General features: G+C 52.1%; 11 protein-coding genes across 11 annotated transcripts; 7 read left to right on the forward strand and 4 right to left on the reverse strand.

The window, feature by feature from the left end:
* The first annotated feature begins 66 nt into the window (after positions 1-66).
* Positions 67-1,333, forward strand: COCSADRAFT_305923 (uncharacterized protein). Its single transcript, XM_007700413.1, has 8 exons — positions 67-222; positions 338-388; positions 469-500; positions 557-573; positions 661-672; positions 730-827; positions 882-898; positions 966-1,333. Exons 1-8 carry the CDS (start codon positions 186-188, stop codon positions 1,053-1,055), a joined length of 354 nt encoding a protein of 117 aa, XP_007698603.1. The 5' UTR covers positions 67-185; the 3' UTR covers positions 1,056-1,333.
* A 277-nt stretch (positions 1,334-1,610) lies between these two features.
* COCSADRAFT_159112 (uncharacterized protein) lies at positions 1,611-2,236 on the forward strand (the record flags this gene model as incomplete). Its single annotated transcript, XM_007700414.1, has 4 exons — positions 1,611-1,638; positions 1,718-1,795; positions 1,888-2,114; positions 2,222-2,236. The coding sequence occupies 4 exons, from the start codon at positions 1,611-1,613 to the stop codon at positions 2,234-2,236; spliced, it is 348 nt and encodes a 115-aa protein (XP_007698604.1).
* A 555-nt stretch (positions 2,237-2,791) lies between these two features.
* On the reverse strand, positions 2,792-4,131 carry COCSADRAFT_86770 (uncharacterized protein; the record flags this gene model as incomplete). The annotated part of the gene is made up of 3 exons (XM_007700415.1): positions 2,792-3,362; positions 3,441-3,572; positions 3,725-4,131. The coding sequence occupies 3 exons, from the start codon at positions 4,129-4,131 to the stop codon at positions 2,792-2,794; spliced, it is 1,110 nt and encodes a 369-aa protein (XP_007698605.1).
* Positions 4,132-4,355: 224 nt separating this feature from the next.
* COCSADRAFT_189265 (uncharacterized protein) lies at positions 4,356-5,991 on the reverse strand. Its single transcript, XM_007700416.1, has 2 exons — positions 5,665-5,991; positions 4,356-5,613 (listed from the first exon to the last, which is right to left on the reverse strand). The coding sequence occupies exons 1-2, from the start codon at positions 5,847-5,849 to the stop codon at positions 4,650-4,652; spliced, it is 1,149 nt and encodes a 382-aa protein (XP_007698606.1). The 5' UTR covers positions 5,850-5,991; the 3' UTR covers positions 4,356-4,649.
* A 128-nt stretch (positions 5,992-6,119) lies between these two features.
* On the forward strand, positions 6,120-7,083 carry COCSADRAFT_139437 (uncharacterized protein). The gene is made up of 2 exons (XM_007700417.1): positions 6,120-6,261; positions 6,311-7,083. The coding sequence occupies exons 1-2, from the start codon at positions 6,183-6,185 to the stop codon at positions 7,030-7,032; spliced, it is 801 nt and encodes a 266-aa protein (XP_007698607.1). The 5' UTR covers positions 6,120-6,182; the 3' UTR covers positions 7,033-7,083.
* A 354-nt stretch (positions 7,084-7,437) lies between these two features.
* On the forward strand, positions 7,438-9,978 carry COCSADRAFT_86518 (uncharacterized protein; the record flags this gene model as incomplete). Its single annotated transcript, XM_007700418.1, has 4 exons — positions 7,438-8,649; positions 8,701-9,065; positions 9,119-9,539; positions 9,610-9,978. The coding sequence occupies 4 exons, from the start codon at positions 7,438-7,440 to the stop codon at positions 9,976-9,978; spliced, it is 2,367 nt and encodes a 788-aa protein (XP_007698608.1).
* A 253-nt stretch (positions 9,979-10,231) lies between these two features.
* COCSADRAFT_25102 (uncharacterized protein) lies at positions 10,232-10,921 on the reverse strand (the record flags this gene model as incomplete). Its single annotated transcript, XM_007700065.1, has 3 exons — positions 10,232-10,279; positions 10,339-10,507; positions 10,719-10,921. The coding sequence occupies 3 exons, from the start codon at positions 10,919-10,921 to the stop codon at positions 10,232-10,234; spliced, it is 420 nt and encodes a 139-aa protein (XP_007698255.1).
* Positions 10,922-11,258: 337 nt separating this feature from the next.
* Positions 11,259-13,214, forward strand: COCSADRAFT_169947 (uncharacterized protein; the record flags this gene model as incomplete). The annotated part of the gene is made up of 2 exons (XM_007700419.1): positions 11,259-11,475; positions 11,533-13,214. 2 exons carry the CDS (start codon positions 11,259-11,261, stop codon positions 13,212-13,214), a joined length of 1,899 nt encoding a protein of 632 aa, XP_007698609.1.
* Positions 13,215-15,086: 1,872 nt separating this feature from the next.
* On the forward strand, positions 15,087-15,976 carry COCSADRAFT_86606 (uncharacterized protein; the record flags this gene model as incomplete). Its single annotated transcript, XM_007700420.1, has 2 exons — positions 15,087-15,431; positions 15,488-15,976. 2 exons carry the CDS (start codon positions 15,087-15,089, stop codon positions 15,974-15,976), a joined length of 834 nt encoding a protein of 277 aa, XP_007698610.1.
* Positions 15,977-16,885: 909 nt separating this feature from the next.
* On the forward strand, positions 16,886-18,608 carry COCSADRAFT_35514 (uncharacterized protein). Its single transcript, XM_007700140.1, has 2 exons — positions 16,886-17,571; positions 17,656-18,608. The coding sequence occupies exons 1-2, from the start codon at positions 17,121-17,123 to the stop codon at positions 18,381-18,383; spliced, it is 1,179 nt and encodes a 392-aa protein (XP_007698330.1). The 5' UTR covers positions 16,886-17,120; the 3' UTR covers positions 18,384-18,608.
* COCSADRAFT_306025 (uncharacterized protein) lies at positions 18,542-21,040 on the reverse strand. The gene is made up of 3 exons (XM_007700421.1): positions 20,647-21,040; positions 19,727-20,418; positions 18,542-19,594 (listed from the first exon to the last, which is right to left on the reverse strand). Exons 1-3 carry the CDS (start codon positions 20,882-20,884, stop codon positions 18,701-18,703), a joined length of 1,824 nt encoding a protein of 607 aa, XP_007698611.1. The 5' UTR covers positions 20,885-21,040; the 3' UTR covers positions 18,542-18,700.
* Between the last annotated feature and the right edge of the window lie 131 nt (positions 21,041-21,171).

The raw sequence follows: 21,171 nt of genomic DNA on the forward strand, positions 1-21,171 counted from the left end.
ACGATAGAGCGAGGCAAGCATGGGGGGGGGGCGGCGACGGGCCTAGTGCTATCAGGCAATCCCGGCCTCGCTCCCAGCCCACGACCACGACGACGCCCATCACACACTCGTCTTACGCCCACCAGTCTCCACCACGGTAGATAAATCGGCCAACAGCCCACACCGCCGGCCCCCCAATCTCGACCATGGCTTCGAAAAAAGATATGCGCCGCGCCGACCTCAGTACGTGACTAACCGCCCGCCAGCCCTGGCTCTGGCTCTGGCTCTGGCAGCCAACGCCCCCGTCATAGGGGCTCAACATCGTGTGTCTGGTCACGTGGCTAACATGGTTGTGCAGTCGTGCCCTATGCCGAGCCCGAGAAGAGCAAAGATGAAGGCGACATGTCGAGTGAGCAGCGCCCTGCCGTCTCCCGCTGACTGGCCTATCCTGTACACGCACACCCTACTAATCCGATGGTGACTTTGCAGGCACGCTGTCGAGCACGCTGCCCATGGCTGCTGTAAGTGACGCTGCCCTAGCCGCCACCATGCTGCACGCTGATATAGTTCCCCCCAGATCTTCACGCGCAACAAGTACGCACTACCCCAACATGTTTATTTCTAGGGAATCCCACCCAATTGCAATGGCCATGGTGACTGACGTGGAACGGTGCTGCACAGGATGATCGGCTGGTGAGTCGTCTGCTGCCTTGAGTGTGTGTGCGACGTTGCATGACTGACGCAGTGCAGGGTTGCCGTAGTCTTTGCTATCCAGGCTTGGCTGGCTGAGACGGCCGAACAGAGGAAGACGTCGACTACGCCTGCTTACTTCCAGGTCGGCATGTCTAGTATGCATGCTCCCATCCCAAGTAGAGTCGGCTCCCATGCTAATTCACTCGCAGTCATGTCACTCCTCGTCGTAAGACGCTCTCCCCCGTCTAATACTGAATTACCGACATGATGTTGATGCTGACGCTGTGCCACAGACATACTCGTCCATGTTCCTCCCCCCGCCGCCTGCTCGTCCCGGCCAGGCGTCAGGCACCGAGGCCTTTGCTGCTGTGCCCCCTTCGTAGGTGGCAGTACGAGGATAGATTGTCTGTAGCCGGTGCCAAGGTAGCAGCTGTACTATGCAAACTGTATAATCCAATCTTGGCCGCGAGCATGCGACGATACCTGTCGGCTGGCGGCCAACGACCAATGTCTTGCACCATCGACGGTTCGTGTGTTGCCGCGTCGCCCCGTGTCACTCGCACCCTTGCCTACTCGCATGCATTCGTTCGCATTCCATAATACGGCAACCAGCACCGTCTATCCATTTGCATCCATGCATCCTACACCTGCCCTGTCCTGCCCTGTCCTGCCCTGTCCTGTCTTGTCCTGCCTTCACACCGTGCACAGACCATAGCGGGGCTCGCTCTTCCCCTTCCGCATCCCCACCTCTCTTTCCCAGCCTGCTCACTCGACCCTCCCGACTCTCAGCTGCAGCAGCAAACCCTCTTCCAAACCCCCCGTGAAGCCCGCAAAAGCTCCCTTTCCACCACATCTCAACAGAAAACTATCTCACTGGCGACTCGACACATCCATAACCCCACAACTCCCCACCTACACACGCGCCCACCGACAGTCGTATGTCCATCGAGAACCTTAAGTCCTTCGGTAAGAGCTGCGCAGCTGCAACCCTCAGCCCCCACCCTGCAGCACAACGCACAACCCAGCTGCTAACTCTACACTGCAGACCCGTTCGCGGAAGCGGATGAAGATACCGGCCAAGTCAAACAGACTCAGCAGGACTACATTCATATTCGTATCCAACGTACGTGCCTCACCGCCCTTGCACAGTTGACGCGAGAAGAAAAAATAAAGGTCCTCGCTGCAGGAACACTCCCCCAACTGACGCAACCGCAGAGCGCAATGGCCGCAAAACCCTGACGACCGTGCAAGGTCTCCCCAAGAAATTCGACCAGAAGAAGATCCTCAAAGTGATCAAGAAGAAGTTTGCCTGCAATGGCACCATTGTGAGCGACGCCGAAATGGGCGAGGTCGTCCAGCTCCAGGGCGACCAGCGAAAGGACGTCCAAGACTTCTTGACCGATAAGAAGGAAGGCCTCGGTCTCGACGCAAAAACAATCAAGGTGAGTCACTCACTCACTTTCGCTCCAAAATTCGGGGATAATATAAAACCCTTCTTTCCTCCCCATCAGCCAGCAAAACCCAGAACTGACGTTGGAATACTATTTAGGTCCACGGTTTCTAGTCCCGAGTCACTGCTTACCTTTTTTTTGCGCGCTCCCCCCCCCCCCTCGAGAATATTCCGGCCTTTCCTTTTTGCTGCGGCACACGGCTAAAGCGGCACAGCTTCTCTCTCGGAAGCTTTGGCTGAATGGTCTTCTCCATTGTGGATAGGAAAAGTGGAGGGCGCGACTCGAGGTGCGATAGTGAGCGGCGTTTTCGCGCGGCGGTGTAAATGCTTATGCGCTGAATGCTTGCGTTGGACGATGGGCTTTTTTTTTTACGTGATTACTACCAAGTGAGTAGCGCTCAAATTAAGAAGCATTGTCTCTCTATGTTCGCATTGTGACGTTTGTTCTCGTGTGACTAGAATTGTTGTCCAAAAGAAAATCGCGAGTGTCAACTTTTTTTTGCAAAAGATCGTCATTTGTGAGGATCCCAAAACCCACATGGTTATTCTTCACACGTCAATCCTTATGTACAAAGTATGGTTACAAGGGGGGCGGGAAATTTCCGTCTTTCTCTCTCTCTCTTTTTCAAGACAAACTGTTGTGTAACTCTCTCAAGTCCACGACGCTCTCTACGCACCGCCCGCCTGCACATCCAGCATCTTGCGCCAGTACTCCTGATCCCTCTCAATCACACTCGGCGTGCTCTCCTCTGCAAAACCCCACACCTTCCAGTCCTCCTCCTTGCCCTTGATAACCCTCTTCTGCAACACAAGGTACTCCGTCACCGTCTTGGGCACCACATTCTCTTCTTCAACTGCGTCTTGCACAGCAACTTCCCCACTCCCATTCTCATCCTCCAACTTCCGCTCGCGCTGGCGCTGCTTCTCCAGCTGTTGGCGCGCCGCATCCGGGATCCAAGGTAAGCGGTGGATAGCACGGTTCGGGGTCGCTGTAGACGAAGAGGAAGCAGGAATCGCGCGAAGCGATTGCTCGGATACGAGGCGTACGACGACTTGTCTGTACGCGGTATCGGGCATTGACTCGCCGAGGGGTGCGGCGCGGTGTGATACTACGCGGCTTGATTTAAATGGGCCGTGGAGCCGCCATTGCAATTGCACGGGGCCACGGGATAGGATGCGGGATTCGAGGGATTTTATCAGCGGAGGAAGGCAGGTTTGTTTTAGGGGGGCGGTAGTGCCTCTGTTTGTTGGGAGAAATAAATGGTTAGTGGGGGTGGTTGGGAAAGCTAAGATGTAAATATAGGTGAGATAGACTTACTTTGCAAGATTTGAGTAGATTTGCTCGTAGTTCTTTTGTGCGAAGCGGATGTATTCTTTGTTATTGAAGAGGTCGATGGGGAAGAATCTTGTCCAGCCGGTTTTTTGGATGCATGCGCGGTAGTAGTATCGTCTGGTGCATTGTTAGCCATTGTGCAAAGCCATTATCAGACGTTGTCCTCTGTAATTCCTCCCATATCTTCTCTTTGATATTTTTAATTGCCTTGCCCTCTCCCCCACCCGGTATGTCCAGCCCGTCTCATTCAATTCTAGAAAACCACTTACGAATACAGCGCCGTCCCCTTGCTCTTCACCAGATCCCAGTAATAACTCGTTAATCCCCGAACACCAATTCCCTTCAACTCGCTAAACGGCGCTCTGATGATGGTATTCTGCAGCAATCCAATGTCCTCAGTCATGGCATCCGCACTAGTCTGCGCCTTCTCATAGTTGACCTTTGGCGACGGTGCAATCTGTGCCTCAGCCGCAGCCCGCGTTTGTGCCTTGTCCTGACCGAGTTGTTTGCGTTTCGAGGGGCGCGACGGGGTGCTCGAGAACGCGCGAGTAGCCGGTATGAGAGATTGGCACCGGGAAAGGTTGTGTGCTCGGTTTTGGTGTTGGTGGCGCAGGAAGAGGCATTGTCGCTGTAGCGCTGGTATTCGAGCTGTGCGAAGGGGAATCTGTGTCGACATGCTGGGTGGCTGTGGTGTGGCACCCCGCGCACGTATTGCGTCGTGTGGTGGGGGTCGTTTTGGTATTGAGAGCGGCGGCCGCTGAAGATGTCAAAAGTCGACGTTCTGGGCAAGAGTCGCGCTAAATTTATCGGACTTCCGAGAAATCCAAGACTGGCAATCAAGGTCTCGACATTCGTGCTACCATGATTAAGTCTTGGCCCTTGCATACGATCAGGAATTGTCTTAATTTCAAATGGATGTACTGTTCTACAATTGCCATTTATTCGTTGAGAGTACGATCTAGAGCTTGTGCAATACGCTAGAAGAGTACGCCTACAACCCGCGTCCGCACATATCGTAACCTCATTTTTTATCTTCCTGATCCGCATAATACAAATACAAGCTCAATTGGAGCTGAGTGGTGATAGGAGTACGCCCGAAAATGCCAATCAGATCTCCCTTCCTAAACAAAAAAACGCCGTTTCATGCAAATAGATGTTGTACACATGCGCACAAAGATCAACAACACGGTGCGTTTACATGTTGCTGCTCTCACCAAGAAGTTTCAGCACGCCCTCGTATGTGCCGAACATAATGGCAGCACTGGGCACCACACGGAACATGTGGGGGACGAGACCGCCATAGAGTGCTGCCATACCTTCTTCCTTCCAGATCAGCCGGAAGCATTGAACGAGACCAGTGTACTTTTGTCGGCCGTCTGCCATGGGTGCTTGTCGTAACCTTGTACGAACAACCTCGTGTGGATATGTGATGAGTGCCGCCACAAATTTGGCCGAACCAGCAGCAGTCAGCTTTCCCGTCCATGCAACAGTCTGGTCCCATATTGTCGGTGGTTTGCCACTAGCAAGAACCCGCTCCTCTCTTCTTGCCAGTGACAGCTTCATCTGCTCGTATAGCATCCACTGTAGTGTGCTCTCTGTGACACCGAGATAGCTGGCCGTCAGTCCACGGTATAGTCCACGAACACCTTCTTTGCGTATGGTTTGCATTGTGCAGTCGAAAGCGTTCTTGTACTGACGACCTCGACCGTCCGAGTGGGTATTCTTGTCCAATTGCAACCGCGTCTTGACCAGCCAGATGGGATTCGTTGCGGTTCCAGTCACAATACCAGCGGCGGCGGCACTGCAGAGATGTACCCATGCGGCTTCCTGTCCATTATTGAAGTGTGTGCTAATCAATCGCTTGCCGTTTCCATAGGCAAAAAAGTTGATTGCGCGGGCGGGGACTACACCAATAAGATTAGGCCCCAGCCCTTTGAACAGCGCCCGCCAGCCTTCTGCTTTAGGGACTTGCCACAATATCTCTCCTGTTTCGCGGATGTGCAATAGCGAACTTCGTGCAAAGGACATGGATTCTATGGGTGGCAAGCCTCGGGCTGCGCGCATGGCGGCGAGGTGCTGTTGATAAAAGGTGGATTGTAGACGGGTCTTGAGGACATCAAGCGGAGCAGTGAGAGTGGCAGAGGCCATACCACCAAGTCTGAGCAAATGTTAGCTTCTGGTGCCATTGCGTAAAGACTTTGCTCCATACCCTCCGGCGACAAAATGCGCCCATGACTTTCCAGACTTGGGATCTTCTTTTGCTACGGATGCGCCATCTGCCAGTTTCGGCGGCGTGACTTCTCCCAATTCTCGCGACGAGGGTGGCAGCGGTTGCAGAGGGTGGGCGGGGCTGTCTCGAATACCTCGAGGCCTGGAGGTTTCCTGCAGTGCCATCGAGAGACAAAAAAGTTGGTGGCGGGGCTGACGACTTGTCTGATTGTGTTCGGAGAGGCGGGCGGGGGCGATGAAGCGTGAATAGATTGGTGGATCCTTGACTGGTTAAATCTCACGCAAAAGTATCGTCCAGCGATGAGTGTGGCGGATGCGCTGTACATGCAAATGCAAATGCAAATGTCCCCAGATTTTTGGCATGTAAGCCCGATGCGGCTAGCGACCGGCGAGACTACCGCGGCGTCATAGTTGCATTGCGTCGTGTGAGCCTCACCCAGATCGAGAGAGAGAGCTGCCATTGCGCCTCTTGCACATTGCACTAATTCCCACGCCAATATGCGCCCGACTTCAGCTTGTCTTGCACCTGGCTTCTTCAAGCGTAGTTTGGACGAGTTCAAGCGGCTCTCCAATTTTGGTGGGTGCCAAAAACCGCACTTTGGATGCGCCGCCACTAACATTTGCAGCGCTCAAGCTCGAGGGCCTCAGGTCGCCCCAGAAGCCATTCCCTCTGATTCTCTTCAATCAGCCCGAAGATGTCGAACTATGCAAGCGTATGAGCGACAAAGACATTGGCGGCTTCTCTTCCGCAGACTTGGACTTCCATCCCCCTACGAAGAACGAACCCCCACATGTCCGCTTTCACGGCTCCATATCCACACAACTGCCACACAACCAACCGCACATTCAAAGGACCGGATACGCCGGGTGGAGAACACTGGACCGGGGCTCGACCATCTTCGGCAAATCGCTGTGGGATGTGAGCATGTATAGTTTCCTCGCCATCCAATTCAAGTCAGATGGGCGCAAGTACTTTGTAAACGTCCAGACAGAATCCATCGTCCCTACCGATATCCACCAGCACTTGCTGCACTCTAAGACTCCTGGAGAGTGGGAAACAATCTTGATCAAGTGGAACGAGTTTGTGCGGACAAATCATGGCCAGGTTGTAGAGCCTCAGAGAGAGATGTTAACGCAAAAGGTGCGCACAGTAGGCATATCGCTGATAGATCGGATACCAGGGCCATACGACCTGAGTATCAGCAAGATCTGGGCAACAAACGCGACAGATGAGGACGAGTTTTTGAAGGCTGCTCCGGTCCCGACGTTGCAATCTAGTGAAGGTGATCTGAAGAGTGTCAGGAAGGATTCTGGAGTTAGCAACTCTTCGCATCAGACGATTACATAAATGTATATAATATTAAATTGTTGTAATTGACTCCAAGTATTTCTTTGCTGCGCTCGCTCTGCCAATTCTTCTGTCCCTTAAGGAACCATAACACTTAATACTTCTGTGTTGGTGTGGGATGCGTGGCGTTGCCTATGCGGAGCCCATTGCTTCGCGACAGGTACGCGCCTGCGCGCTCGGTTGCTGGTTACTGGGCTGGTCTCTCAACATCACCTTCACCAAATAAGGCTCAACTTGAGAACCGCATAGTCGACGAGAAAACTGCGAGCCACTTCGCCAGTACGCGATGCAACAGTCGCATAGAGGAATATTGTGAAAAGTATCCTGGAGGCAATAGTTCGAGGCCCACACAATCTGCCGCTTTGTTTGTTGTAGCTACCTACAACAACCCTAGAAGCGGCAAGGATGACGATACCTCGTTACCTTACAGCGCAAAAGATCAGTCTTCTTGTTTTGACTCGTCTCTACTGCACATCTCCTCTCCCCTCTTCTGCGACAATACCTGTTCTCTCCTTCATCTTGTCAGACAGCTTGCCTTCAACACCATCCAGCGCACGGCCACAGCCCTCTACCTCAAACCAGCAGGATGCATCTTTTTCAATCGATGCATTCGAAGACGTGCTCCAAGGACATGCGTCAAGCATGCCGGGCCGGACCCTGCTCGACCTGTTTCTCAAGCAAATGTGGGAGATAAATTCCTTCGATGCGCTGCATGCTCTCTTTGACAGTATTCTGGAGATTGTTACAGCGCCACTGCCATTAAACCAAGATGAAGAGATACCAGACCGCACCTATCTATCCAAAACATCACCCCTGGGTGCATTTGTCCGTAGAGCACATTTGGAGTTTACGAGACTGCAATTCGACGACTCAATGAAACTCTGGTCATCATTCATCAAATACAGAGCTCCAACAGCGCAATGGACCAAGCGACTTGCTGGCTTAGCTTCAAGTGGTATCGATGTAGTCGCTTCCGAGATGGACTTAAGAGCTGGGGATGATGTGTATGAGATTGCATACGGCCACCTGGAGGACCAAGAAGAGCAGGGTGCAGATACAAGCCTGGATGATCTGGATCGGATACTCGACTTCCAACTTGATCGACTGCAAAAGTTTGGAGATCGCGTTTCAGATGAAATGAAAAGTCGGTTACGCAGCATGGTGAGCCCATCAGGACAGGTACATCGCCAGGCGCATCTGGTGCACTTTTTTGACGCCTGGAAGGCGGGAGACTACACGTCCGCATTTGACAACCTGCATCGCTACTACGACTATGCTATGCAGACACGCGAGAAGATCCATTATCAGTATGCCCTGCTACACATGGCTATTCTGCAGGCAGATTTTGGCTGCTTCGGCGAGGCCATAGCTGCTATTAACGAGACCATTGCAACAGCTCGCGAAAACCAAGACATGACTTGTTTGAGCTTTAGCCTTAGCTGGTTGAACCATATGGCTAAGGCATACCCAAAGCAGATGAGAGGTGCAGGATACATGAGTATGCTTGGAAGCGAACGAGATGCATTAGCATTCCTTAAGGCCAAGGCAAAGGATGCTAAAATGTATAATCTGCTCAGCGCAAGTCTGCTCAACGAAGCAAAGCTTTCTCTCGCAACCGTACGTTATACTTCGGTCACTTAACCGGGCACAGTGCTAACATCCTACCAGGGCGATTCCATCCCACGAGCGCTGGAACACATCTACCAGTCCTCTCACCTCAACATCAAAGAGAATGTAAACAGCTATGGCAGTCAAATGCTTCTCATAGGAACACTATACAACCGCCTCGGCATACCACATCTATCTAACGTGCACTGCGAGCTCCTTCTCGACTGCTACTCGCACTCATGTCCCATTGAAGAGCGTCTCCGTGCCATTGGCCGCAGAGCCTTTATCATCAGCCAGAGCGGCAACTACGATGAAGCGATATCTATCCTCGAATCCGTGGATACATCCGTACATAAGTCACTCAAGTTCAACCAGTTCCTCGTTCTATGTATTGGTCTCATTAAGCTGAGAAAAGCTATCCGAAGGTACTTGGGCCAGATACCTAATTCATGTCTAGAGTACTAATACATCTCGATAGATCCGACTGGCCAACTGCTACGCACCTTCTCGAGACACTCAAACCTACGAATTCCCCTTCCACACCTCCGCTTGACCCGGAACTGTCGTTCCTCCAGCACGACACTTATATTAATTATCTCATCTCGACAGCTCAGTTCCCCCTTGCGTACCAGTACATTTCAGCTCTCGCCCAGTCCCTCAAGGAAGATAATGCCGACATTCAACAGCGTATTTCCGTACTGCTCATGCAGGCTGATCTCTGGATCAAAGTAGGGAAACCAGAGAGGGGCTTCAGCGTGGCACTCCGGGCGGCGAGTATAAGCTTTAGGGTACGTCTGGGCTTCACGCTCTGGTATGCAGTGGGTTGTTTGGGCGCGATCTTGAATTCGCTGGGTGAATATCGAGAGGCGAAGAGGTTAGTGGAGGGTGTTCTTCCTCAGGTACGTATTTACATCCCTTTGTCCCCGTGGCAGAGAGGTAGACAGATGATGCTAATATCCTGTGAAATAGACTCTAGAAGGCGGCGACAAAATGCTCATCGGAATTTTGTACTCGCACTTATCAGATTCCTACATGGGTCTTGCTAATCCCAATCTCGCACAAACAACTACTACTACAACTTCGAACCCGCCCCAAACACCCGCAACACCCACAGCACCATTGCACCGGTCCCGTTCTACCAACGTCGCCAAAGCAGAACTCTACATTGACCGTGCACGAGACAGTTTCCGGAAAGCGGGGTACCTAGATGGCGAATGCGAGCAGCTGATGAAGAAGGCGATTATCGCCAAACTGCGGGGCGACGAAAAAGTAGCAGAGGAATGGGCAATGAGGCACAATAGTGTTTGGGAGGAAGGACTTGCGGCATTAGAAGGCTAAACCATGTTAAAGAGAGAGATATAAAACGGTAATGCGAATTATTCGGGGCGTTGCCACACACACAAAGCCAAGTTGCAGATACAAAAGGGAAAAAATGCATTTGCTGATCTACTGTCTCTCTCTCAGCATGTTTGCTCTCGTCGTACTATGTACACACATTCAGCCCTGGCAGTTTGCTTTCTAGATGGGGTGTTTGGGCTCGAGAATGGTATATATGATATCACTTGTATAGAAGCGGTGACGTGCAAAGCGCTTACTCGTCCTTCTTGTGATAGTTGACCTTGTCATTCCAGAAGGCGGTCTGTTGTGGAGTTAGATAACAGGGCTGGGTATATATGTATGTGTATATCTGGAATGTACCTTGTCACCGTCTCCCCACCAGAAGTTCTTGGTGCGAATGTTCTGGTAGGGGTACTCGGGCCTCTCAGAGCGGGGGTGCTCGTGCTCCTCGTGGGCTACGTGCTCCCAGTGGGCATCCCATCTCACCTTTGCGTTAACGCTAGCGACGATGATGCAGGGGACGGCGACGCTGTGGTGATGGTTAGTGACCATTTCGAAGGGGAAACAGCATTGTATCTTTTTCGCCTCTTTTGAGGCTGCCATATTTCACACTAGACCCCAATTTGATTCCCTCCAATATCCCATTTGCTTGTTCTCAATTCCACAATCGTCTCGTTGTTCCTTCCTCATCCTCATCCTCATTCCCCCTCTTTCCCCAGAAAAGTAGCCGGGCAACTTACTAGAGCGAAAGCTTGCGCCAGAACTCGCCAGACTCGCCAGCGTGCTGCTCGATGTGAGCACGCTCACGGTTGAACTCGTTGTCCTCGGCACCAGCAAATTGCTTGGGGCTCTCGGAGCTGTAGTTGCGGCGGCCGGCGCGGGCAGGAGCGCGGGCAAGGGCCTTGCGCGGGGCGGCGCGGGCGACAGAGCGGGCGGCGAACATGGTGAGGGATTCGGTATGGCCGGTTTGGGGTGGAGTGGAGATGGGGGGTGGTCGCAATTGGTGTGGGCGTAGGCGTGGGCAGTGAGGTTGTGACAGAGGAGCCAGCTCCGAATTGACGAAACAAGGCTTGGCGCGCGCAACTCGGATGGGCTGATGCGGAGTTTGCCGACCCCGACGGGTAATGTGACGTCGTGCACTGGTCGCGTTGGCGCGTCTTGCCTCTTCACGCGAGCAGCTTCGTTTGCTGAGGCATCGACGAGGGAGCAGGACAATGAAGAGGACTGGCTTTGTGCATATTCATCGTCGTCCTCCGTAATCGCCTTCTACATACACCACCATGGTTCGCATCACCACATGGAATGTCAACGGCGTTCGCAACCCGTTTGGGTACAAGCCATGGAGTACGAATCGCACATTTAATGCCATGTTCGATACATTGGAAACCGACATCGTGATTATGCAGGAGTTGAAGATTCAGCGCAAGGACCTGACGGATGATATGGTCCTTGTACAAGGTTGGGATTGCTACTTCAGTTTGCCCAAGCATAAGAAGGGTACGCCACTTTGACTTGTATACGCTAGTCCTGTCATCCTGTGCTAATATACTCCAGGATACTCTGGCGTTGGAATCTTCACACGACAATCCGTATGCGCTCCTATCCGCGCTGAAGAAGGTGTCCTAGGGGCTCTTTGTCCTCCCAATTCAACAACGCCCTACCGCGAACTCCCGGAATCTGCCAGTATCGGCGGCTACCTTACTCCCGCACAAATTGCGGCCCTCCCCTCTGACCTCGACGCCGAGAGCTTAGATTTGGAAGGCCGCTGCTTGGTTCTCGAGTTTCCGGCTTTTGTCCTCTTTGGCGTCTACAGCCCAGCAAACAGCAATGGCTTACGGGACGGGTTCCGCATTGGCTTTCTCATAGCTCTCGAAACACGGATAAGAAACTTGACGAAAATGGGAAAGAATGTCGTTCTTACAGGAGACCTGAATGTTTCCAGAGACTTGATTGATACGGCGAGGGCGGACGAACACATACGGTCGGAGGGCATGACACATGAAGAGTATCTGAGCACGCCAAATCGTCGCATTTTCAACCAGCTGTTGCTTAACGGCAAGGTTCCAGGGCAGCGGGACGAGGGGCGAGAAGAGCCTGTGCTGTACGATTTGTGTCGCGAGTTTCATCCTGATCGCGAAGGCATGTTTACGCACTGGGAGCAGAAGATTAATGCCAGGCCGAGTAACTTTGGATCACGGATCGACTTCATTCTGTGCAGCATCACCATCAAGGATTGGTTCCAGGACGCGAATATTCAAGAAGGATTAATGGGCTCAGACCATTGCCCTGTATATGCAGTTTTGAAAGACAAAGTACCAGTACTACGAACGTCAGGACCAGATAGTGTAGAAGAGGAGGTACATATTCTAGACTTGATGAACCCAGCGGGCATGTTCAAAGACGGTGTACGGCAACGTGATTACGATCCAGCCAAAGACGTCCCGGCTCTTAGCGGGAAACTTCTTCCGGAATTCACTAAGAGGAGGAATATTCGGGACATGTTCAGTAAAAAGTCAACACCCCCAAAGCCTAATCCAAACCCTACGCCTGCAGTAGCTCAGCTGGACGTCACAACAAAGGCTGACGTCGCAAGTACTGCAAGCACAGCGGAAGAACAGATGGATAGAGATCTGGCTTTGGCAATTGAGGCTTCCAAAGCAGATATGCTTGCAGATACGGAAAACAAAACCACATTTTCGCAGAGTCCTCTCAAATCTGCTGAAAAACGACGTGCATCAGCCTCTGCGTCCCCTGGAAAGCCAATCAAGCGAGGCAAACCTGGCGCCCTAGCTGTATCTACCAAAGGGAATAAGGGGCAACAATCACTCAAAGGTTTCTTCCAGACACACAGCAAGTCTACAGATCCTATTACACCCAACGACGCAGCGCCATCAGTCTCATCTCTCAAAACCACCGACACTCCAAGTCAGAATGCTACGGAAATGCCTCATCCACCTTCTCCACCGTCGACAGCTAACGAATCCTTTGATTCTGATCCCCGCGCTTCTCAAGAAGCGTCAAGGGAAGGCTGGACGAAGCTTTTCTCTAAGAAAGCAGCGCCCCGATGTGAACATGGCGAACATTGCATCACTCTCACGACTAAGAAACCAGGAGTCAACTGTGGACGGCAATTTTGGGTATGCCCCCGGCCGATTGGGCCTTCAGGGCACAAGGAAGTTGGGACGCAATGGCGTTGTGGAACGTTTATCTGGTGTAGTGATTGGAAAGGCAGTTGAGGGAGTGAAGGAAGGTGTGTTGAAACTGCTGCGCCATTGTTGGATGACTGTATCCCCCTCGATGGTGTTACACGAGGGCAATGCCCAAGATTGCAAGAATATGGCGAATTGTATGAAGGATAGGACGGGAATTGCGCCAAAGCAACAGATGCGTCAAGAAGAGAATGAACGCATGCAGAGTCAAAGCGTACGTAAGGTAGGAGTAAGACTAGGCCGCACACATGGTCTGCTCGCAGATTCAGTACGAAACAGTTGTTTCGCAATACAATGGGATTTGGATAAGAATGCGATGCTGCTGCTGAAGAAGAGGGGCTGGGTGCATGCCGTTTATCGATTCTCTGAGTTCGGATGCCGAGGCGGGGGGCTGAGGGAAACGGGGCGGGACGACGGAACGTGGCTATGCGGGGAGGTGGGCAAGACCACCAGACGAACAGTCCCTTTGGTACGACGGTCGAATCTGCTCTAAGGGTGTCGAGTCTGGCACACGACGATTCTGCAGCAGTGCTGCCATGTATTGCTCGGCTATGCTTTGCATCTGCGTATACTTAGAATAGAGAGAGGCGTGAGCGCCGCCTGCGCGCTGGCAACTGTGTGCGCGGCAGCCATCATCGCCCATTCGACATCAGACGATGGACTTGCCAAAAAGCTATACGACCAGGCTAGACAAGCAGGCCAGTATCCACCACCTAATCCTGCAGAGGCACAGAAACGGGCCGGCAGCAGTTCGCGGGCGCTTGCCCGGCACTCGGTTGTTCCCGCGGCCATCTTGGTTGCAGTTGTTTATGAAACACCAACACTCGCCCATCCAGCGGCCGCGCCTATCGTCACTGTGAGCGCCTCGCGGATGGGCGCTCTCGGTGGGTCGCAAGGCATCTTGCTGGGCCCGTATATGTTGGATTGCTATTCTTGCAGCCTGGTCTCTCTCTCGCGCTCTTGATCTCAGGCGACTCTCTGTGGGCGTTTCTTTTCTGGATGATCAGGCTGCAGGCCTTGCACTTGGACATGGTTTTCTGCGACATACGACCTGCAACATGCACCCTTCTGCAGGTCCCCGAGCTCAGCCCTACAAAGTATTGATGACTACAGCGCCCTACATACACACGTCTGACCAAAAGACGCATCCCTTGCTCGTTTGTCGCTTGCCAAGGTCTTTATTTGGGCCTTGAAGCCTGGTCGAATCAGCGCCAGATTAGCCGCCCCTAAATCGCTTCCCCCTTCCTCTACCGCTACCCCTCCATTCGGTACTCGAATTATTCTTAGACACAGCCGCATCTGGCTGCACAGTGGGTATCCTCAAACAGGCGCTTCCGTTGCAGGCACCCTCCCCTGCTCGAGGGGACGAACCGCTCACGTTTTCGTGTGCCGACCACTTAGAGGCCCAGTTTTGGCCAGCCCTGGCCCTCTTTCATGGCGCTTGGAGTCGTGACCCAGTGAACAGCCTCCTCTTCGCCTAGTCACACATACCATTCTCGGTACATGGCAGATCGATCCGGCGATTACAGAAACATGTCCTGGTTTCAAAACAATTCTCCGACCGGCCTGATGGCCTTTGTTGTGGATGGAGGCTCTGTATATGGCTTATTGTATAAAGATGCTCGCCATGCCCCTTGATGCATCTTCAGACAACCCAACTACAACAGGTACGAATAGAAGTTCTCTCGTTATCACTCGTCAGGCTATCTCCCATCTTTCGTTCTTACTCTGTCACTCTCATTCTCCGCCGACCTGGTCTACTCTAATCATAATCCGCTACCCGGTCGCTTCCATCACTATCGTCGTTGTCTTCTACTTCCTTGTCAGCGCGTCATTCCATCTCTCTATTCCTGTCATCACGGTCTTCTCTTACTTGTCTCCTCACTCCATTGGTCGACAATGCCTAAGATTGACAAGGGTCCGTCGCATCGCCATTCTGTGTCGACCTCATCGGCTGCAGGCGGAACTCGGAGCTCCTCTTGGTCCACCAAGGACGACGAAACACTCATCCGTGCCAGAGCACAAGGCCTCAACTGGAACCAGATCGGACCAAAGCACTTTCCTTCTAAGACTCCAAATGCCTGCCGTAAACGCCACGAGCGATTGATGGAGAGACAGAATGCGGAGCAATGGGACGGCGTCAAACTTGAGATTCTGGCACAAGCCTACATGGATGTGCGGCAAGAAATGTGGAGTTTGCTCGCCGCCCGTGTTGGAGAAAAGTGGCAGTTGGTCGAGACAAAGGTGAGTTTGTTTGTGAAAGCTGAGGCCTTTGTAGCGCGATACTGATTTGACCACAGTGCATGGAGAAGGGACTTAAGAATCTTACACAGGCCGCTAGGTCAGCCCACAAGAAGCTCGAGAATGGTACCTACCACGACTATGAAGACAGTGGAATAGGCATTTCTGACCTCGAAGAAGATCAAGAGGATCAACATGGTGGCATGTCGCACATGTCCACAATCTCCGAGCCCCATTACTCTCCGTACTCTGGCTATCCACAACCACAGCATCAGCGGGTTCCGAGCATCCAGTCTATGCTGCACCCGATGCAACAGCATTCGCATCATATGCAACAGTCTGTGCATCAGCCTATGCAGCAGTCAATGCAACAACCTATGCAACAGTCAATTCAACAATCTATGCCGCAATCGATTCAGCAAATCCAGCAGCCCATGCAGCAGCCACTCCAGCAACCAATGCCACAGTCAATGTCACAGCCAATGCAACAACCAATGCACAGCCAGTCAATGGCATACTCGTCGCATCAACTATCGCACCCGCAATAGACGACTGCTGACATTGTCACTACCGGGCTTTGGCTTTTCTCCCTACTTATTTTTCCTTCAACATCTCATTTCTCACGATCGTTACGACTCTCATGGCTACCTTTTCACCCAGTAGTCTTCTCTTTTCTGTACCAATACCCTTCAGAAACGCACCGATACCCATCACTACCACCTGGTAGCTTCTCTTCAAGATATACACCTACACAGGTGACTTAGACTCGCTAGTATAGCAGTCGTTCTATACACTCGATCTGTTTGTATGGAACAGTGGAAGACCGTAATAGGGTCGGATAATAGGACATTCTCTTGCATCAAGATCTGTAGTTGCACGGGTTATTTCTTTCGTATTTTTTAACTTTTTTTTTCGATATATGTTCGCGGATACTAGTATGACGTTTCTTTGGTATGCGGAGATGGATTCGTGTGTTTTTTCCATTATTTCTTATGCTTCTCTTCAATATTATTTCTTTCTTTTCATGTCAACTTGATGTTTCCAGGCACATCTTCCAGCATGTGACTGAGTTTCACTTTTCATCTAACTACTTATTGTACAAACTTGTCTGTCAAGTGTACTGACGATACTACTACCCTGTAGCTGTACAAAAAACCACACTACAAGCTGCCTACCAGCCATGAACACATCGTTCCCAGACCCCGCTATTGTCGAGTCGACCTGTACTATCTTCGTTACACAAGCGCACAGCCCCAGCCGCATACACAGCCTCCGCCATAGTAATCCTTTGACCCCACAAACTTCCAAACATAAGCACACACAAGAAAAAGACAGCCTAGCAATTTCATGCATACCCTCTCGCAGAGCCTCACTAAAAATAAACATTCAATTCTGTGCATGCGGCAACGACACACCCTTCCCGCCGCCTGCACTCTGCACACGACAGCAACAAACACGGCCACGCGATTGGCGCGTGGCGCACACCCGCACCCGCAAAGGCCGATTTGGCGCTAAACAAGCATCATGACATAACCACCTGGTTTTGGAGCATTGCCGTCCCCGGTCCCCCATGGACAACTCGCACAACGAAACGAAAAGATGATTGACCGATAGTAGTAGCCAAAACACCAAAAAAAGAGACTCCGCCATTTTCCCTCTTCCCTTTCTCTCTCGTTGCTTCAATCAAGCGCAATGCCCCGCGCCCCTCTCCTCCGCATCCCATATACAGATCCTCTACCCGCACCTCGTATCATTCCCGCAAGCGCCACAACAAGCAGCGGCGCCATTGCTGCGCTTGTAGACTTTTTATCGCCATGCCTGCCTTCCCGGTCGTCTTCTTCGCGCCCTGCGTTCACACCCCGTGATGCCAGACCAGCAAAGACGCTGCTCCTCACCGGCGCAGGTATATCCGTAGCTTCGGGCCTCGCAGATTACCGCGGCGCAAACGGGACGTATACGCTAAACAAGACGTACCGACCCATTTACTACAATGAATTCTGCGATAGCCACGAGGCACGGAAACGGTACTGGGCACGGAGTTTCATGGGGTGGACGAATCTCGAGCGCGCAAAGGCGAACGCGGCGCATGTGGCGTGTGGGGAGTTGGGGAGATTAGGGGTTGTTGGGGAGGTGATTACACAGAGTTCGTTCTTCTCTTCCTTATTACTCTCCATAGTAAAATATGGGACGAAAAGTGGCTGATGTGGTATTTTCATGTGTGTAATAGATGTCGATTCCTTTCACTCAACTACGCATCCGCACCTCCCCACCATCGAACTCCACGGCTACCTCCGCAACCTCGTCTGCATCACCTGCCGAAACGAGTATTCACGGCGTATATTCCAGTCCCAACTCTCCGCCTTAAATCCCTCGTGGGCTGCGTTTCTAGCAGAGATGCTGGAGACGGGCGCGCTGGATACTGAGAATCCGCTTGAGCGCCGGAAGAGGGGGTTGAAGACGAATCCGGATGGCGATGTGGATATCCCTGATGCACCGTATACTACGTTTCGGTACCCCGCGTGTCCTACGTGTCTGGAAAAGCCGCCGAAGCGGGCGGACGGGAGCGAGGTTAGTGTAAAGGTTGATGCGGACGGGGCATGGGATCCGCAGAGTGAGGGTGGGGTACTGAAGCCTGCTGTTATTATGTTTGGGGAGTCGATACCTGCGGCTACGAAGGTGGCGGCTGAGCAGGCTGTTGAGGTTGCGGGCAGGGTTCTGGTGATTGGGAGTAGTCTAGCCACGTATTCTGCGTGGCGGCTTGTGAAGAAGGCGAAGGAGATGCATTTACCGATTGGCGTCTTGAACATGGGTGGAGTACGGGGTGAAGAAACGTTTTTCGGGAACATAAACGATGTGAATATGGGGAGCGATGCTGTAAGGTTGAGCGAGAATGCGGAGCGGATACTTCCGAGTGTTGTTGGGATTTTAGCGCAGATGAAGGAGAAGAATAGATAGATGGTTTACCAATCTGTAGTTTCATATTTCTTATGGATAAGAGAAAGAAAGGAAGAAAAAAATCCTGATTCCATACTAAAAGAGAAAAAGAACGGTACAGGACATCAATCTTTGTGGTATCAAAGGCGCGAAAACAAGAAAAAAAAGAAAAGAAAAGGGTTATCTAATGCCCGCAAGAGACTTTATACATATGTGCATATAAACGGTTTTCAAACACCGCCAGAAGAAGAATCGAAAAACTTCATAATTTCAATGTGTGGGTTGAACAGTTGTTGTGTTCGAGATTAGTAGAAACCAGTCTAACAACTCCTCTTTGCTCATCGCATCTCCTCGGCATGATACACAGCAACAGCACCACCGTTGCTAAAGTCCTGCTTGCTCATCTCGTTCGCAATGGCGTTCTGCGCTTTCGACTTTGAATCCATTAAGAGCGCGAGGTTGCGCGCGGGGAGACGCATGAGCTCGTCGCTGCAGCCCTTGCAGATGCGTAACTGGCACCATGTGCAGCACCACTTGCGCTCTTTGCCGTTCTCGCGACACACCATGCAGGCCATGGGCTGGAAGACGTTGTTGGACCAGATGTTCTGTGCGTGGCCTATGTAGCAGTGTAGGTGCTTGTTTGTGACTTGTGGGACGAGCGAGATGGGTATGGGGATAGATTGCTCGGTTAGGGATACAAAGGGAGGAGGTGTTGCGGGTTCCATGACTTCGGTGGGCTCCATGACTTCTTTCGGTTCAATGGTGATTTGGGGTTCGTTGTCTTTAGCGATGGGGGATGGAGGGATGGAGGGCCCGGGAGATGGGGATAGGTTCGGGATGCCAACGCTGATGGACGTGGGGCGTGAGGGCGCGCTCAAGGGACGGGAATCAGAGCGTGGTGGGAACTCGAGCGAGGTGATGCGAGCAGGTGGCTTGGCGTTGATTGGTGGTGTTGGCGCATATGGAGGCGCAGGGTTTGTGAATTCTGGTTTGATCTCTTGTCGCACTGATACCGGAGGTTGCTGCTGGGGCTCAGCGACGGGCTCAGCGACAACAGGAGACTGCTCGTAAATGGATGAAGTCCTCGGGTTGGTCGGGGGAGGCAAGGGCGAGACGGGTGAGATTCCAGCGTCTGGCCCCGCGAGAATGGGTTTTAGTGTTGGAGAAGGTGTCGGCTCTGGGGTAGTAGCGTGTATGTTGACTGTGGGGGGTGAGGGAGCCGGCCTTTGTGCCTGTGTAAACCGAGTTAGTAACCAAAACTCATTCTCATGGAATAGGGCTCCAGTACCCTGAGAGTTTCGTCATGATGCAGAGGCATCTTATCTGACGAGTACTGGTGGTGGAAAAGGGAGGTAGATATATACCTTCAATACACTCAAGCCTGTACTGCTCTTCCCCTGCACGTTCACAGGCGATCCTAGAGAGTTGACACGTGGATTCGAGGGCAGACCAAAGACCTTCTTTGGGTGCGCCAAAGATGCCGTATCCTCCTTTTCCTCGTCGGGTGTTGGTGGGAGCTGAGCTTGCATATTGGGTAGGTTCTTTTTCGGTTGAGAGCTGTCCATTTTGCTCACGCTTACTTTACTCTCGACATTTTCCCTCTTGGGTGCAGATGTGGGAGCTGTTGGCACAGCCTTTCTTCCTCGTGGACCATTTCCTAGTTCTGCCAGGCTCTTGAAAGCCTTGACAGCCTCTGGAACAGCTTTCCGCTTCACAACTGGCGACGATGCGTCACTCGACTTGGCCTGCGACAAGAGCGAATCATTTCGCTCCCTGGCTTGCTTTGAAACTCTACCTCCCATTTCCTCCCTTCGATCCGATTTGGGTGGAGGTGGCGGGGGAAGATCTTCTACTGCAGAGACTGATGAAGGAATGGATTGAGACGGCAATGGAAAGGCCGATGGTGAAGGGACTGTTGCTGTTGACCCGTTGCTGATGGTCAGCTTCAGCGAAGCCGGCCTGGAACCACGAGACAGGCTACGTGACACGATGCGCTTCCTTGGTTGTGGGGAGCCTCCGACTGAGCTAGATGGCGACAAAGGTGCGTCTTGGTCGTCTGCTGAACGTTAGTCTACCGTAATGGAACAGCAATCATTGTTGGAGTGGTTGGTGTAGTTGAGGTGTAGAAAAGAAAGTAACAGAGCCATGATGAGGTATGTGACGACGTGAAACCAGGGCGTGGTCAGTGTGGACCCAAGCTATGGTTCAGACCAGCGAGGCAGGTAGTCTCAAGATCCACCGTCATGTTGGTTCAATCATGTCAAATTTCAATAAAACCACTCACCTCGAAGTTGGAATTTGGCATCCATTCGCTCTGAAGCGGGTACAGGTTTGCGCGCGATGCTGTCTGATCGTGGCGGAGGTGGAGGGAGCTCCTTGGTCGCTGACGTAGGGGAGTAGACTGACGGAGACTTGCCGTCTGGCTCAAAGGAATTACCATAGTCGCTGAGCAGTGCACTGACAATGTCTTGACGAGATGACGGAGTGATGGCTAGGGTGTGTTGGGTTATGATGTCGGACATGATTGTTGTAATGAGCGTGTGTGACGTTTGTGAAGAAAGTCGAATGAATGGAAGTGTCTGGATAGACGAGTTTGTGGAGAGCGAACACAAGCTGGTAAAGAGAGCGTGGGGGCAATGAATGAAGAGAACGGCTATGCAACAATAGAGACGAGCAAACCGGTGCCAGCCCGATTAATTATGCCTTTTCGATAATGACTGGTAGTAAAATGAAGGAAGGCAAGAGGAGATGGGGACGCGCATAGTAAACTCTCGCGTCGAAGATGGGCGTCTCAGGCGTAGAAAAGGAC

This window comes from Bipolaris sorokiniana (assembly GCF_000338995.1).
Source record: "Bipolaris sorokiniana ND90Pr unplaced genomic scaffold COCSAscaffold_5, whole genome shotgun sequence".
In the NCBI taxonomy this organism is placed as follows: domain Eukaryota; kingdom Fungi; phylum Ascomycota; class Dothideomycetes; order Pleosporales; family Pleosporaceae; genus Bipolaris; species Bipolaris sorokiniana.